Source organism: Fukomys damarensis, unplaced genomic scaffold, assembly GCF_012274545.1.
Source record: "Fukomys damarensis isolate Sample0158 unplaced genomic scaffold, DMR_v1.0_HiC HiC_scaffold_33, whole genome shotgun sequence".
Lineage (NCBI taxonomy): Eukaryota > Metazoa > Chordata > Mammalia > Rodentia > Bathyergidae > Fukomys > Fukomys damarensis.
In genome coordinates, this window is record NW_022900945.1 from 10373717 (window position 1) to 10387410 (window position 13694).

Below are 13694 nucleotides of genomic sequence, written 5' to 3' on the forward strand. Positions count from 1 at the left end.
TTTAATTTTTAACATTCTCACCGCAGACATGATCATCTTTTTAGCTGAGGATTTGTGTTCCAAGTAACATTGGATATCAGGGCATAAAAGTCCAAATTTGTGACTCTCGGGGGCAATTAAAGTGCACAAAGGCCACACAACTCTAGAAGCCAGGGCCGCTCAGACTTTCTTTTGCACATAAGCCACCTGAGAACCTTGTAAAAATGCAGCTCTGCTTTAGCAAGTCTGGGGCAGGGCCGGGAATGTGCATTTCAACCTCCCAGAGGCTGGCCAGACTGCTGGGTTGCAGAGCACAGTTTGAGTAGCAAGATTGCATTGCACGGGGCCAGCTATGGGGCCAGCTGGACAAACAGGAGGACTGGGTAAAATATTCGGTGTCAGAAAAGCCTGACTGTGGAGATTTTTATCAGAGATTGGAACATGACTTGCATGTCACAATCATAAGCTAAGATGGAATGATGAGAAAAAGAAGAGATATGGTGTGAAGGGATAATAAAACACCACGGGCTGCATGACCTTCCTCCTGGGTGGACTTTGCAACTCCAAATGTTAAAATCCCTTCAGGACAGATAAATCAGCCACTTGATAAAAGGATCCCTCAAGACTCTATCAGAAATTATCCCTTACTAATTAAATATTTAGGAGTGCCTAGATTTTGAAAGAAGTGTGTATTTGTAATGGAGATAATAGTGTTTAAGATTCTTAGACTCAGTGCTCAACCTATGACTTACCAAACTCTGGTTTCCTGCTGGGACTGGCTGCTCTTTTTTCTAGAAAAAAAAACACAAAGGGCAAATTTTGAAGCTCAGTACCCATCTCTCCCTGTCCTAAAACATCCTAATCCTTAGACTTTCAAACAGAGTAAAATAAGGTCAGTTGGACTGCCTGAACCACTATCAGCAGCCTTCCATATCCAGAAGATGGGTTATAGGACATCATGGATAGCAAAATCCAAAGACACTCACATCCTTATATGAAATGGCTTAATATTTGCACCTAGCCTATGCATCTGTTCACATATGCTTTAAATCTGTGTATTACTTATGCTACATATTACAATGTAAATGCTATGTAAATAGTTGTTGTGATACAATGTTAAGGTATTAATGACATCCAGATCCATGGTGAGCCCAACTCTAGTATATGATAGGGACTACATAACATTTTCAATTGATATCTGGTTGAATCTTCTCACATAGAACTTGCAGATGGACACTGTTCAAGGTAGGCATGGGGGATATGGCAGTACTTAATACCCAAAGCCAATGATAATGAGGATTTGACATTAAGAAGTTCAAAAAAAATACAAAAAGGTGCAGGAGCAGTAAATTTGGGGTAGCAAAATAACAGCTGCTATACAACCTTGTACCATGAAGGTGATCTGTGCATAAGCAAAAGTCACACACACATTATCAGAAAATGAGGCATTTTATTCACTTTCACTTTGTGGTACTGTTTAAACCTCAGAAGGTCATGAAAAACTTAATATGCCATAAGTACATTTACTTATATTCAAAGCAGCCAGTGTAGACTGGGGAAAGAGATGAAATTCAAAGTCAACATCCCCACTTTAATTACATCATGGATGACCTTCAGCTTTAGCAGAATCCTGCATGGTAGCCGTGGGTGGAGGCTGTTTGATTTGGAATTGAACTTACTGTTATTTGGGAGAGGGGTGGGTGGCACACCACAGTGAGCGATAAGAGCATTCTAAGGCCACAAGATTTGTCAATGTTAAACAAAAACATTAACCCTGTCAAGGAACACCCCATTCTCTGGTGCTTTATCAACCAGCCGCCCCTAACATTACTGAAAAAGTTTCTAGCACAGAACTGTTGTGCAGAAATTACAACACATGGACTCAACATTGATGCTTTCAGCATTCTAACAGTAACAAATAATTAAAAGTCAGAACAGGAATAAAGATCCCAGGGAAAGCAAACATTTTAAAATTGTGTTCATTTAGGAAACATAATAACATGATAATTAGGAAAAAAAAGAACCTTTAAGAGTTACTATGTGGGATACAAAGATCAACAGTGTTTTGAACACCAACAATGAACCCACTGAGAAAGAAATTAGGAAAGCAATCCTATTCACAATAGCTTTAAAAAAATAAATACTTAGTAATGAACTTAACAAACAAAGTGAAAGACCTCTTATAATAGAAATCATAGTGCTCTCAAAAAGGAAATCAAAAAGGACATCAGAAAATGGAAAGATATCCCCTGTTCTTGGATAGGCAGAACCAATATTGTCAAAATGGCCATACTACCAAAATTGACACACATATTTAATCCAATCCTGGTAAATACCAATAGAATTGTTCACTAAACTAGAAAAAGCAATCCTAAAATGTACACGGAACCAGAACAGAGCCAGAACAAAAGCCATCCGGAGCAACAAGAGCAAAGCAGGAGGCATCACAATGGATTTAAAGATATAAGAAAAATCTACAGTGATAAAAACAGCATGGTACTATCATAAAACAGACATGTGGATCAGTGGAACAAAATAGGCGGCATAAAAACAATCACAGGCACCTTCAGCTATTTGATCTTTGACAAAGGGGACAACACCATGCAGTGGGGGAAACATAGCTTCTTCAACAAATGGTACTGAGAATACCATATTTCTCACCTTATACTAAAGTAAAATAAATAAAATAAAAATGGATCAATGGCATAAATATTGAAACAAAAACCTTAATCTGCTGTAAGATAAAAGGTAAGGTGAGGTAAAATTCTTGAGGACATAGGCATAGGCAAGGGCTTTGAACAGAAACCCAACTGCATAAAAAGTAACATAAAGAATCAACACATGGGATTCTCTCAAATTTAAAAGCTTCAGGACAGCAAAGAAACAACCAACACAGAGACACCTACAGAGTGAGAAAAAAAACCTTTTACCGGCTCATCCTCAGGCAGTCTATGGAATATTTTTTTTAAACCTTCAAAATACTAGACCCCTAAAAATAAAAGACCCACTCAAAAAATGGGCAATTGAAATGAATGACGCTTATCAAAAGACGCACAAAGGGCCAATAAGCACATAAGAAAATGTTCAGTATTTTTGGCCTTTAAAGAAAGGCAAATCAAAATAACTCTGATATACCATTTTACTCTAGAAGGAATGCACTGTCACCAAGAAATCAAAAAGTAACAAATGCTGATGAAGTTATGGGAAAAAAGGAACCCGTGCACATTGCTGGTGGAGTGTAAACTACTATACCCTCTATGGAAACCAATGTGGAGATTAAAACCAAAAACTTCCACTTGACCCAGCTATACAAATCTGGGTATTTTCCCCAAAGAGTTAAAGACATCATATTACTGTGATACATGCACAAGCATGTTTATAGCAACACAACTCCCAACAGCTAAATCATGGAGATGGTCTACATGCCCATTGACAGATAACCAAATAAAGAGAGTATGTGCACTTAGGCACTGAGACCTGGGATGGACCTGAGGCTTCTGGGTATCAGCAGCCCTCATACCAAAAGAAGAATTTAGGTTCAAAAGAAACCTCTGTAGGCAACACACTTGTAAGTGTCATGGCCCAGTATAGGAAAAAAGAAAGATATTACCATCTCCTATGCATAAGTGTCCTTTTTTTGTGCAATTTCAAAAAAAAATGTGATGGAGAAATGTAAATGTAGAAATACAAAATACTGAAATAAGCAACAGAAAAAGGACCAGATAATGTGTTCCATATCTCTTATCATTTTAACAAAAAGAAAAAAGCTGATAGTAAGAATGACCAAAGTCTATGAAATCACAAAGTGATACAGTGGCCACAGGAAAAAGGATGTAAAACACATTTTAGCAATCAAAGTAAGTGCATGTTTTTATTAAAGGTGAAAAACTTTCAGACAGATGAGACAAAGTTCTGCTTTCTGCATAGCCAGACAGACCCAAGGATCTTGGGTGTGGATTTGGAGCCTGTTTTTTGAATGCTGCACAGTGGCTGTCAGAATACGTATGCGGTGAGTGTAAAGGCATGTCCTTGTGGATCACAGAAGCTGCAATCCATGATACCACATCACAATAAGACAGATGGAAGATGAAGATGGGAAAGGTTTGATTCATAAAGAAGTCAGGCCCTTGTGGTTCTAATGTCATGCTATTAGCACAGAGAGGGCGCTCAAAAAACTTTGGTTGAATGAAGGAGAACATCATATCTACACCATCTATTTTTATTATTTAAAATAAAGTAAACAACTATTTTTAAAAATCATCTATGTTTCAGGATAGTCTGAATTATAAAGCAAACATGTGCACCTCAAAATCTATGCAATCCTATTCCTTCCAAAAACCCAATGTGACAAATGAAAGGTTATCAATACTGACTTAAGCAGGAAACTTCCAATAGCATTTTTTATTTTTTTTGAGACAGGGTCTTACTATGTAGTTGAGACTGACCTGGAACTCACTATGTAGCCCAGGGAACTACACAGTGATGCTCCTGCCTCAGCCTCGTGAGTGCTGGGATTACAGGCATGCGCCACCACACCAGGCCCCAATAGCCTTTTAATAATCATGCCCTAGGTTGCTTTGACTCAGAGGTTATTCATTTGACTCTCTAAGAGCACTCGCCACTATGATTACATCCTCTGTCACACACACACACACACACACACACACGCATGCAAACATACAGCGGTACCTTGTTTCATGAACTCAGTTCTCTCCACTGTTCTGGTCACAAACCAAACTGGATGAGAACTGAATCAAATTTCCTAATAAGGTCAACACTGAACCAAACCAATGAATTTGATTCAGTTCTTGTCCAACTAGCTTTGTGACCAGAATCACAGAAAGACTTGAGATCATGAACTGAGGTGCCACGATGGATTTTCTAGTATTGCTCAACTAACATTTTTAATACTATCTTTCTCTTTTAATACTCTCACCTCATCATTGTTCCAGAAACTTAGGTGTAATGTTTTCCATTTTTAATTTTTCTAAATGTATTCAATACTATAGTGCAAATTATAGTGAGTTTATTATGTTGAATATTTAAGCATGAAATTCCTTAATTGATCTATATTTGTATTAGCTGCATTTTAAGAGATGTCTCAAAAGAAAGAAATAGAAGGACAAATTTCCTACAGAAACTGTGGAATCCAGGTGATGGGTAACAGAAAGGAGGAAATAAAAGAGTATATTTGCAATAATTGTGGCATTTGGAATTCTTAACACAATTAATTAGTTATAGCTATTTATAAGGCAAGCCATACTTCCTAATTGCCTCTTTTCATTAGTCATTTAACAGCAACAAAAAGTCAATTTTCTGCGCCAAAAAAAGGGTTCACTGAATGAAGACCAATTCATTTAGTTTCAAGCCATGTCATCTTCAATCAACATATGCTTCTATGATTCCATATTTTTCATCCAGAATGAATGCTGCTCCCTCAATGAAGAAAGCTGTAATCTCTTACCACATCAACCACTCTAATGTGCTACAATGGTATATGGTGAAGAACTTTAAAAAAGAAAAAGAGAAATTAGGAAGGAACCAATCTAATCTAACAGTCATACAAGAAATCAGAAGCAAAATTATTCTCATCAGTTTCTGAAAAACAGACATAATTGATTTTCCACTATTATTTGAGTGAAGAGGTTTAGAAATGGAATTTATATTTATTTTCTATTTTAAATGCAAATAGATTTGTACTGTTTTCATTCATTCAACTAAACATTCTTAAGCACCTGCTCTGTAGAGATAGTGTGAGGCTCGGATCACAGAGAAATAGTAAGACTATGTCTCTGCTTTTGAGTAGTTAGCGGTCCAGGGAGAAGGAGAACTTTACCATATCTCCAGAGGCAGCAATAATGCATAGAAGCATCACAGAGTAAGGTAGCGCAAAAACTGAGAAAGTGAGAAGACCAAAGTTCAGACTATGGAAGCTTGCAGCTTCAGAGCTCCAAACCGAACTAGGAGAATAATGACTCACCTCATCTTACAGTGCAGAAGAGTCCATTTCAGTTCTATCCAGGCCCACAAGACCACGAGAGGATTTTAGATGAAGCAATACCATTCAACATCTTTGCCCATCCTAATAGTCATAAGTTTTAGAAGAAGGTGTCTCAAGTACACCTGAAGGAGGAGGAACTAAGCACAATTCACGAAGTAGTTTATAAAAATGTATCTAATGCCACGGTACTAGTCAATCCTCAACCTCAAGAGAAATCTGAATGTTAGAATTGATGCATCACTTCACCCATATGCACCTGCCTTTTGAGAATGTCTAAGTCTGTCCCCTTTTCCATCAATGAGAAGCAAGACAACAGCCACACTTCAGTCCAAGTAGTGGGCAAATAAATACTAAAAAAAAGTGTGCAAGTTGAACAAGCATGAGCTACCAGTATCTGATAAATCAAAGATAAGGATTAAAAAACTATGGATAAATTGAGCAATTGACTTCTTTTCCAGCCATTGAGGCATGGCAAGAGTCCAATCACGACACAGAAAAAACAAAACAAAACAAAACCATCATCCTCGAGGAAAAGTAAGAAAACTCTGGTAGTTCCCAGGGGATGAAATGGGAGGAAGCAGAGGACACAAAAGACAAAGAAAAAGAAAGTGATTATTATATATGCACAGATGCATTCTTTACAGAACTTTTCTCTGAAAGCTGCCATCTATATTCTGAACAGCTGCCACCCCATAATCACATATATTTGTTGTCTTTTGCCACAGAGGTTTAGAATGTGTGCCAAAATATAACTGCTCGCTCACTATAGCCCACATTCTTAAATACAAATGTTCTCTGTTGAATGACAATTCATTGTGATTTATGAATTTTGCAAGAGCCTGCATCTTTAACTTCACATGAGTTTAGAATGACAATCTCCAGCATACCATTAATATTTAATTAAACCGAGCTGATTTTACTCACTGTGGTTTGATTAAGAAAAAACAGAAAGGAAATGTAACACCTTACAATACTGTTCATGCATAAGGACATGGATTTGCTTAAAGTAGTAACATTGTCATTTTGTTGTACTCGACTGTTTTTTAAGAGCAATGGCCATGTCATTTTATTCTTTGCATCTTCAGTGTATAACACAGTTTCAGGAATCAGGCCACATCTGAGCATTTAATAAATGCGTATTGTATAAATAAAAGTGAAAAATGGAATTCAGTGAGGAGAACAAAAGGTAAATTCCACTCCTGCATAGAGAGAGAGAGAGACTGATATGCTATCAAGTATTTCCATAACTACATTTTGGGCTCTTTCCATCATTTTAATCATATCACTTTACATTTTGAGCTCAAATATAGCTCTGGGTTCCTTATTGTCCCTCAGTACAGATGCATTTTTAGGAGGTACAAAACCAGTGGTTCCTGGGTCAAAATTCAGCCATGAATTTTATCATGTTCTCTCCCTGATACCTTCTCTGGGAGGGTAGAAATTGTACAAGGGCTCATGGGAAATTCCTGTGTTGGGCTTTGCCCCTCTGACTCCTGACCATCCAAGCACAGGCACTCCTCAGTGGCTCTTCCATAGCAGAAGTGGAGTGCTTATTCCTCCTTAGCTCATTCATCTTAAAAACCTTGTCAGAAAGATGAGTTTATTATGTAACTAATCATTTCAGCCTTGTGAAAAAGACAAGGTGTATGAGAGAAAACATAACTCAGATCATACTGAGCAATGAAGATTTACTTTGATCCACCATGCACTTTGATGCAGAACATTTTGCTGACTTCTGGTGGCATAAAGAGGCTGGCTTCTACTGTTTTCCAATGCATATTTCACTTTCCATCCCAACCCTAAAGTTAAAAACTTTTATAGAGAAATTTGCAAATATCTTCAAAGATGTTATATTGCATAACTCTCGGTCTTGTAGGATAGAATCAAAGAGCAAAATTTATGGGGAGGGGTTCTGACACTGTAAGTGCTATGTGTGAGAAAAGATAGTTGAAAGTAAATAGTGAATATGCAAGAATCAGTAATGCAGCCTTGAACACAGATGCAGAAAATATATATAAAGTTACATTTTATAAATGTATTTATTTTGAATTGACAAGTACATATTATCTGTATTTACTGAGCAATATTAAGTTGGATCTACAAATTCACTGTTAAAAGATTCTGTCAAATTAACTAACACACCCTTTACCTTACTATGGTAACCACAGTTCATAATTATATAGTGTATATTTCAAATTTGCCAATAGAATTTTAACATTCTCACCATATATATAATCACATTTTTAGTTGAGGATTTAGGTTATAAATAACGTTGGCTGTCACAGCATGGAAGTTTGTATTTGTATATCCAGGGGCAGTAAGACTGCACAAATGTGGAACAACTCTAGAAACCAGTGCTTTTCAGAATTTCATTCAAACCGAGCCACCTGGGAATCTTGCAAGAATGAAGATTCTGATTCAAGAAGTCTGGGACAGAGGGCAGTGTATTATTCACTTTCTCATCACTGGTACAAAATACCTAATGCCCACAACTTTAAGGTCAGCTAAGGAGAGAGCTGGACAAACAGGAGGAGTAAGAAAGTGGTGTTGAGAGGTGTTAAGAAAGCCCACCTGTGGAGATCTTTATCCAAAAGCGATTAGAACAAATTTGTGTTTGTCACAGTCTTAAGCTGAGCTAGAAAGGTGGGAAGAATAAAAGATGTTTGGGGTGAACGAGATAATGAAACACCTGTAGCAAGGACACTGTGCTCTTCCTAGAGGGGTACTTTCACAACTCTAAATGTGGGATGCCCTTAAGAAGCAGAAATCCACCACTTGAAAAAGGGTCCCACAACTTTCTAGTTAGCAATTATATTATTTAGGGAATCTGAGATTTTGAAAGAATTATGTATTTTTCAATGGATAGCTACTGTGTAAGATTCTGACACTGACTCAGTGCTCATACTATGACTTACCAAAGACCATTTTCTCAGAGGGATTTTCTGGTGATTCTTCTAGGAAAAAGCACAAAGGGCAAAAATCTTTATTTGTTAAATTCCATACCCATCTCTCCCTGTCCTAAAATATCCTATTCTTGAACTCTCACACACAGAATAACACAAGGTCAGTTGAACTAGCTGAACTAATATGACTGAAGATTGGTTCCAGGACCCCTGTGAATATCAAAACAGAGAATAACCAATTCCCTTATATAAAATCACATAGTATTTGTGTATCATCCCCTCATACGCTAAGTATCTGGATAACTTATAATGCCTAATATAATGTGAATGCCATGTTAACGGTTGACTACCACTTTATTTATTTTAATTTGGGTTATTTTAATTTATTTTCTGGTACCAGGGATGGAACTCAGGATCTTGCGCTTGCCAGGTAGGCAATGAAATCGCTGAGATAAACCCCAGCTTGACTACATTTTAAAAGTAATAATGGCATCCACAACTGTTGTAGGTCTAACTCTATGGAGGAAGTCAGCAACTACATGGTATTTTCAAATCATATTTGACTGCATGAACTTATATGGAACCTGCACGTGGTGGTGTGGGGATAAGGGTAATGACTGTGCTTAATACTCAACTTCACTAATAATGAGGACTACATCTTAAGAAGTTGTCAAGAACTACACAGAAATACAGAAGGGAGGAGTCCGAAGCGGGGAAATAGAGCTGCTAACTCTTCCATTTATGTCATACCTGTGCAAGGTAGGTAACTTGTACAGGCTCAGAAAATTCCTCACACCTAGTTTTTCACTAGCAAACTAGACATTTTGCTTAGTTAAAAATCTCTGTATCTGCTTGTCTCTGAGGACATATTGGTCATAAAAATTTAATATGCCTTAGCTTTCATTGTATGCAGAATGGCCAGTGTAGAATATGGGAAAGAAATGAAACTCAAATCGAACAGTTGCATTTTGGTTACATCATGTGACAGAACCCAATACATGGTAGCTATGAATCTAGACTCTTTAATCTGGAAGCACAGTTTATGGTTGTCTGGGGGGAAAGGGAGTTAGAGAGCATGCTCCACTATGAGTGACAGTAGCATTCTAAGGCCTCAAGCTTCACACAGGTTAAACAGAAATACTAACACTTTCAACTAACAACCCATTCTCTGGTGCTTTACCAACCCACAAATACTGCTAAAATGAAATCTTAGTACAGAGCTGTTATGCAGAAATCATACACTTGATCTCAGCATTAATGTTTTGCCTCAATCTGAGTAACAGCATCAACTCATCAAGAGTCAAAATTAGAAAAAAGATCCCAGGAAAAGTGAACATTTGTAATCTGTGCTCACTTAGGAAACAGTAATAAAATTTAGAGAAACATTGAAAGCTACCACGCACTAAATGCATTGCTTTGTTTACATTATTTCATTTAATATTCACAACAACATTTGAAAAAGTGAAACAATCAGTTTCTCTTTATAGAAAAAACAAGCACTGTCTGTGAAACTGTCCAGATTCCCATTACAGAGTCCACCTGCTGGGCTTTGGCCCTGATACCAAACCTCACTTCTGCCAGGCCTGATAACTGGATTCAGCTCTCAGGACTCCAACTCGCCAGAATAGATTGTGTCTGTGAATGGACAGAATTCCCAGAGCCATGATGCTGCCATTTAGCTGAATTTCCTGCATCTTTTCACAGCAGGAACCACCACTCGTGTGCCCTGCCTGTCCAACTGGCCTCTCTTTAGTTGATGATGTCTCCCCAAGCTGTACCAGGTCTTGGCAAGGACATCATACTGCAATGAACCAGGTAGCTGGCCTTGAATATCCACTGTCTTCAGCTGGCCTCATTTCCCACTGTATGCTGGCCTCCACCTTCACTTACTTACCAACATCTGCTATAGAGACCTGCTGCCTGCAGCCCGAGATGGTTCTGATGCTTAGCATAGTCATGCGAGGAGAAAGCTGGTTATAAATGTCTCACTTAGGGCAAGAACTAAGACAATGCTATTGGAACAAACATTACACAGGGATCATTATTTGATTCATTTTTTAATCTATCCCTTCCTCCAGGCAAGCATTTATTTATTTCATAATGGGTATGAGACACTATGATGAGTATTTAGGCATGTAGGGGTGAAAAAGGGAATCTGTCTTCATGTAGTTGTTTATAATGAGTTAGAATAATAAATCTTAACAAATCAACACAGGTTTTCTGCGCAAATGTTGTATGATGGGTATTATGAAGAAGTCCCAGATGAGAGGGCAGGAATCAGTCTAAAATGTAAAGGTTGAACAAGAAGTGGTGTGATAGTTGGCAGATTCATCAAAGGCAAGCACGGGCAGAGAGGGCACAGAAGGAATGAGGTTGGCAGCTACGAGAACCCAAACACAACCTGTGTCTGCGGAGGACCTGGATGAGGGGCTGAGTGAAGTGAGCTGGGCCTGCAGAAGGGGGACAGGGGGTAAATGGACACACCAATGGCTGGATAGAAGGCTCTGATGGCTCCCAGCCAGATGTCCCTATGAAAAAATACACAAAAGCCCTGAGATCTGAGGCAGATTTGAGACTGCTAACACCAGATAGATAGATGATAGATACATAGATAGATAGATAGATAGATAGATAGATAGATAGATAGATAGATAGATAGATGATAGATAACGGATAGAATATTTAACTTCTCCAAAGAAGTAACAATAGTGAAGTCCAAAAAGATAACACAATTTCCAAATGTCATGGTTCAGTACTGGAAAAAAACCACAAAATTAATATCCTATGCATCATTTCTAGTTTACACAACTTACAAAAAAACATAATATATTTTATTATTTAAAATAATGTAAATTATAATTATTTTTTTAAATTATCAACATATCAGGAGATTTCCTCAAATATGAAGCGAACACATGTTTCTTTAAAAAAGGCATCCTTGTCTGGGATTTAGCTCAGTGGTTCCACTGCCTGCCTCACAAGTGCAAGGGCCTGAGTTTGATCCCCAGTATGGAAAAACAAGGCACCCCTTTCATAAAACATAATACTCCAAAATAGTGAGTACATTGGTAGTGAAGCAGGCAGGCATCTATCTCCCCATAGCCCATAGCCCTTTGAGAATCACAGCCCAGGAAGCTTTGACCACAGATAGTTTCTCAAACTTCCCATCTGACTGGAGGAGCACTTGATACCACGGAAACATCCTTGGGCCCATACACACACAGGCACATACGTGCAAACATATTCGGTATGATCAAAAAATATAGTGAACATTTAAATAAAATTTTAAAAAATTAATATGCATCTCATACCGAAGAGATTTATCCCTTCTCTCTTCACTTTCAAAAGTTTCTGGAAATTCTTACTCATGAGTGTCTTTTTGTATCTTCTTCCGAGTCTTGAATTTATTCTACATGTTTTTGGCAATTTCTGACAGATAAAAACATTACAGTGTGTCCTCTTCCACCTTACTCACCAGATCTGGCACCATGTAACTTCAAGACACTCCCCAAACTCAAAATGATCCAAAGTAAAATGTTTGAATTGATTTGAGACATTGAAGCACCCACCACAGCCCAACAAAAGATCATCACAAAAGAAGACGGGCAGAACTTCTCCAGATGTGGACAAGAACGATGGGGTAGAAGTGTTTGAAGTGAGGACACATACTATAATAAATAAAAACACCATATTTTGTGATCACCCCTTATCATGGCTTGAATCTAGATGTCTCCCCAGAGCCTCATGTGCTCACAGCTGGGGCTTTTCAGAGATGGCTGGATCTAGGGTGTGTGAATGTGGACGGAAAGTGTGATACTGGGATAAAGTGTGTATGGTACTGGATGAGTCCACTAATTGTTTTATCATAGTTCTGGGTGTAGGTGATGCATGTGAGTGGCACCACCTACAAGAACTGTAGCCTTGATGGAATAAAAGGGAAAGAGCAGCTTGCTTGTTTGCTTGCCTGACACGCCATGGACTGTTTCTCCTCTGCCATACCCTGCTGTCATGCTGCCCTCTATGAACTGTGAGCTGAAATAAATCTTTCCTCTTTTAATTTGTGGGTATTGGGGTATATTAGACACACCTAGTATATTTTCCAGAATTCCTCAACTCACGCTTTCATTATTATTCCTTCATTTCAATGCACTTCTACATTAACTCAGCCTTGTCTTGAAAACTCAAATACAAAGTATCTACTTTTACTAGATGTATTCAGTACTATAGTGAAAAAGTACAATGTGAATACAAGTACATGACATTTATCATTTTAGAAAGAAATTCCTTAATTTAGCTATATTTGTATTAATAGCATTTTAAAAGAAATCTCAAAATAGAAACGAAACACAAAATTTCTTGTAGGTACTGTGGCATCAAGGTGATTAGTAATAGAGAAAAGGAAGTAAATAAAAGCATATATTTGGAAATTACTTTGCTATCTTGAGATTCTTCATGCTACTAATTGCTGTTCTGTATTTATAAGGCAAGTCATCTTTTCCAATGTATGCTTCTTTTCATTTGTGATTTAACAACAACAAAGTCAGTTTTCTGTGCTCCAAATCCCCCTAGTTTCACTAAATGAAGACCAACATCTTGGTGTATCATCTCAAGCAGTGTCATCTCGAATAAACCCATGCTTCTCTGATTCCACCTCTTTTGTCCAGAATGATCACTGCTCTTTCAAAGAAAAATGGTGCAGTCTCTTTCTGATCAGCCTCTGTAGTGCACCATAATGATGTGTGGTGGGAGTGTGAGAAAAGGGAAGCTAGAAACCAGGTGGGAAACAAAACTTTACAATTCACAAACCGAGT

At 37.8% G+C, this 13694-nt stretch overlaps 1 protein-coding gene across 16 annotated transcripts in view; it reads right to left on the reverse strand.

The window, feature by feature from the left end:
- Positions 1–13694, reverse strand: part of Slc44a5 (solute carrier family 44 member 5) — a 405160-nt gene that overhangs the window by 144673 nt on the left and 246793 nt on the right. For 12 of the 16 annotated variants that reach the window (XM_019204686.2, XM_010605145.2, XM_019204684.2 and 9 more), the window contains 2 exons: positions 8896–8934; positions 732–770 (listed from right to left, as the gene is read on the reverse strand). The exons of 3 other annotated variants lie outside the window; for them this stretch is intronic. In XM_019204686.2, coding sequence (XP_019060231.1) covers positions 732–770; positions 8896–8934 — 78 coding nt within the window. The remainder of the gene's footprint in view (positions 1–731; positions 771–8895; positions 8935–13694) is intronic. One more of the 16 variants, XM_010605147.3, reaches the window with a different exon arrangement.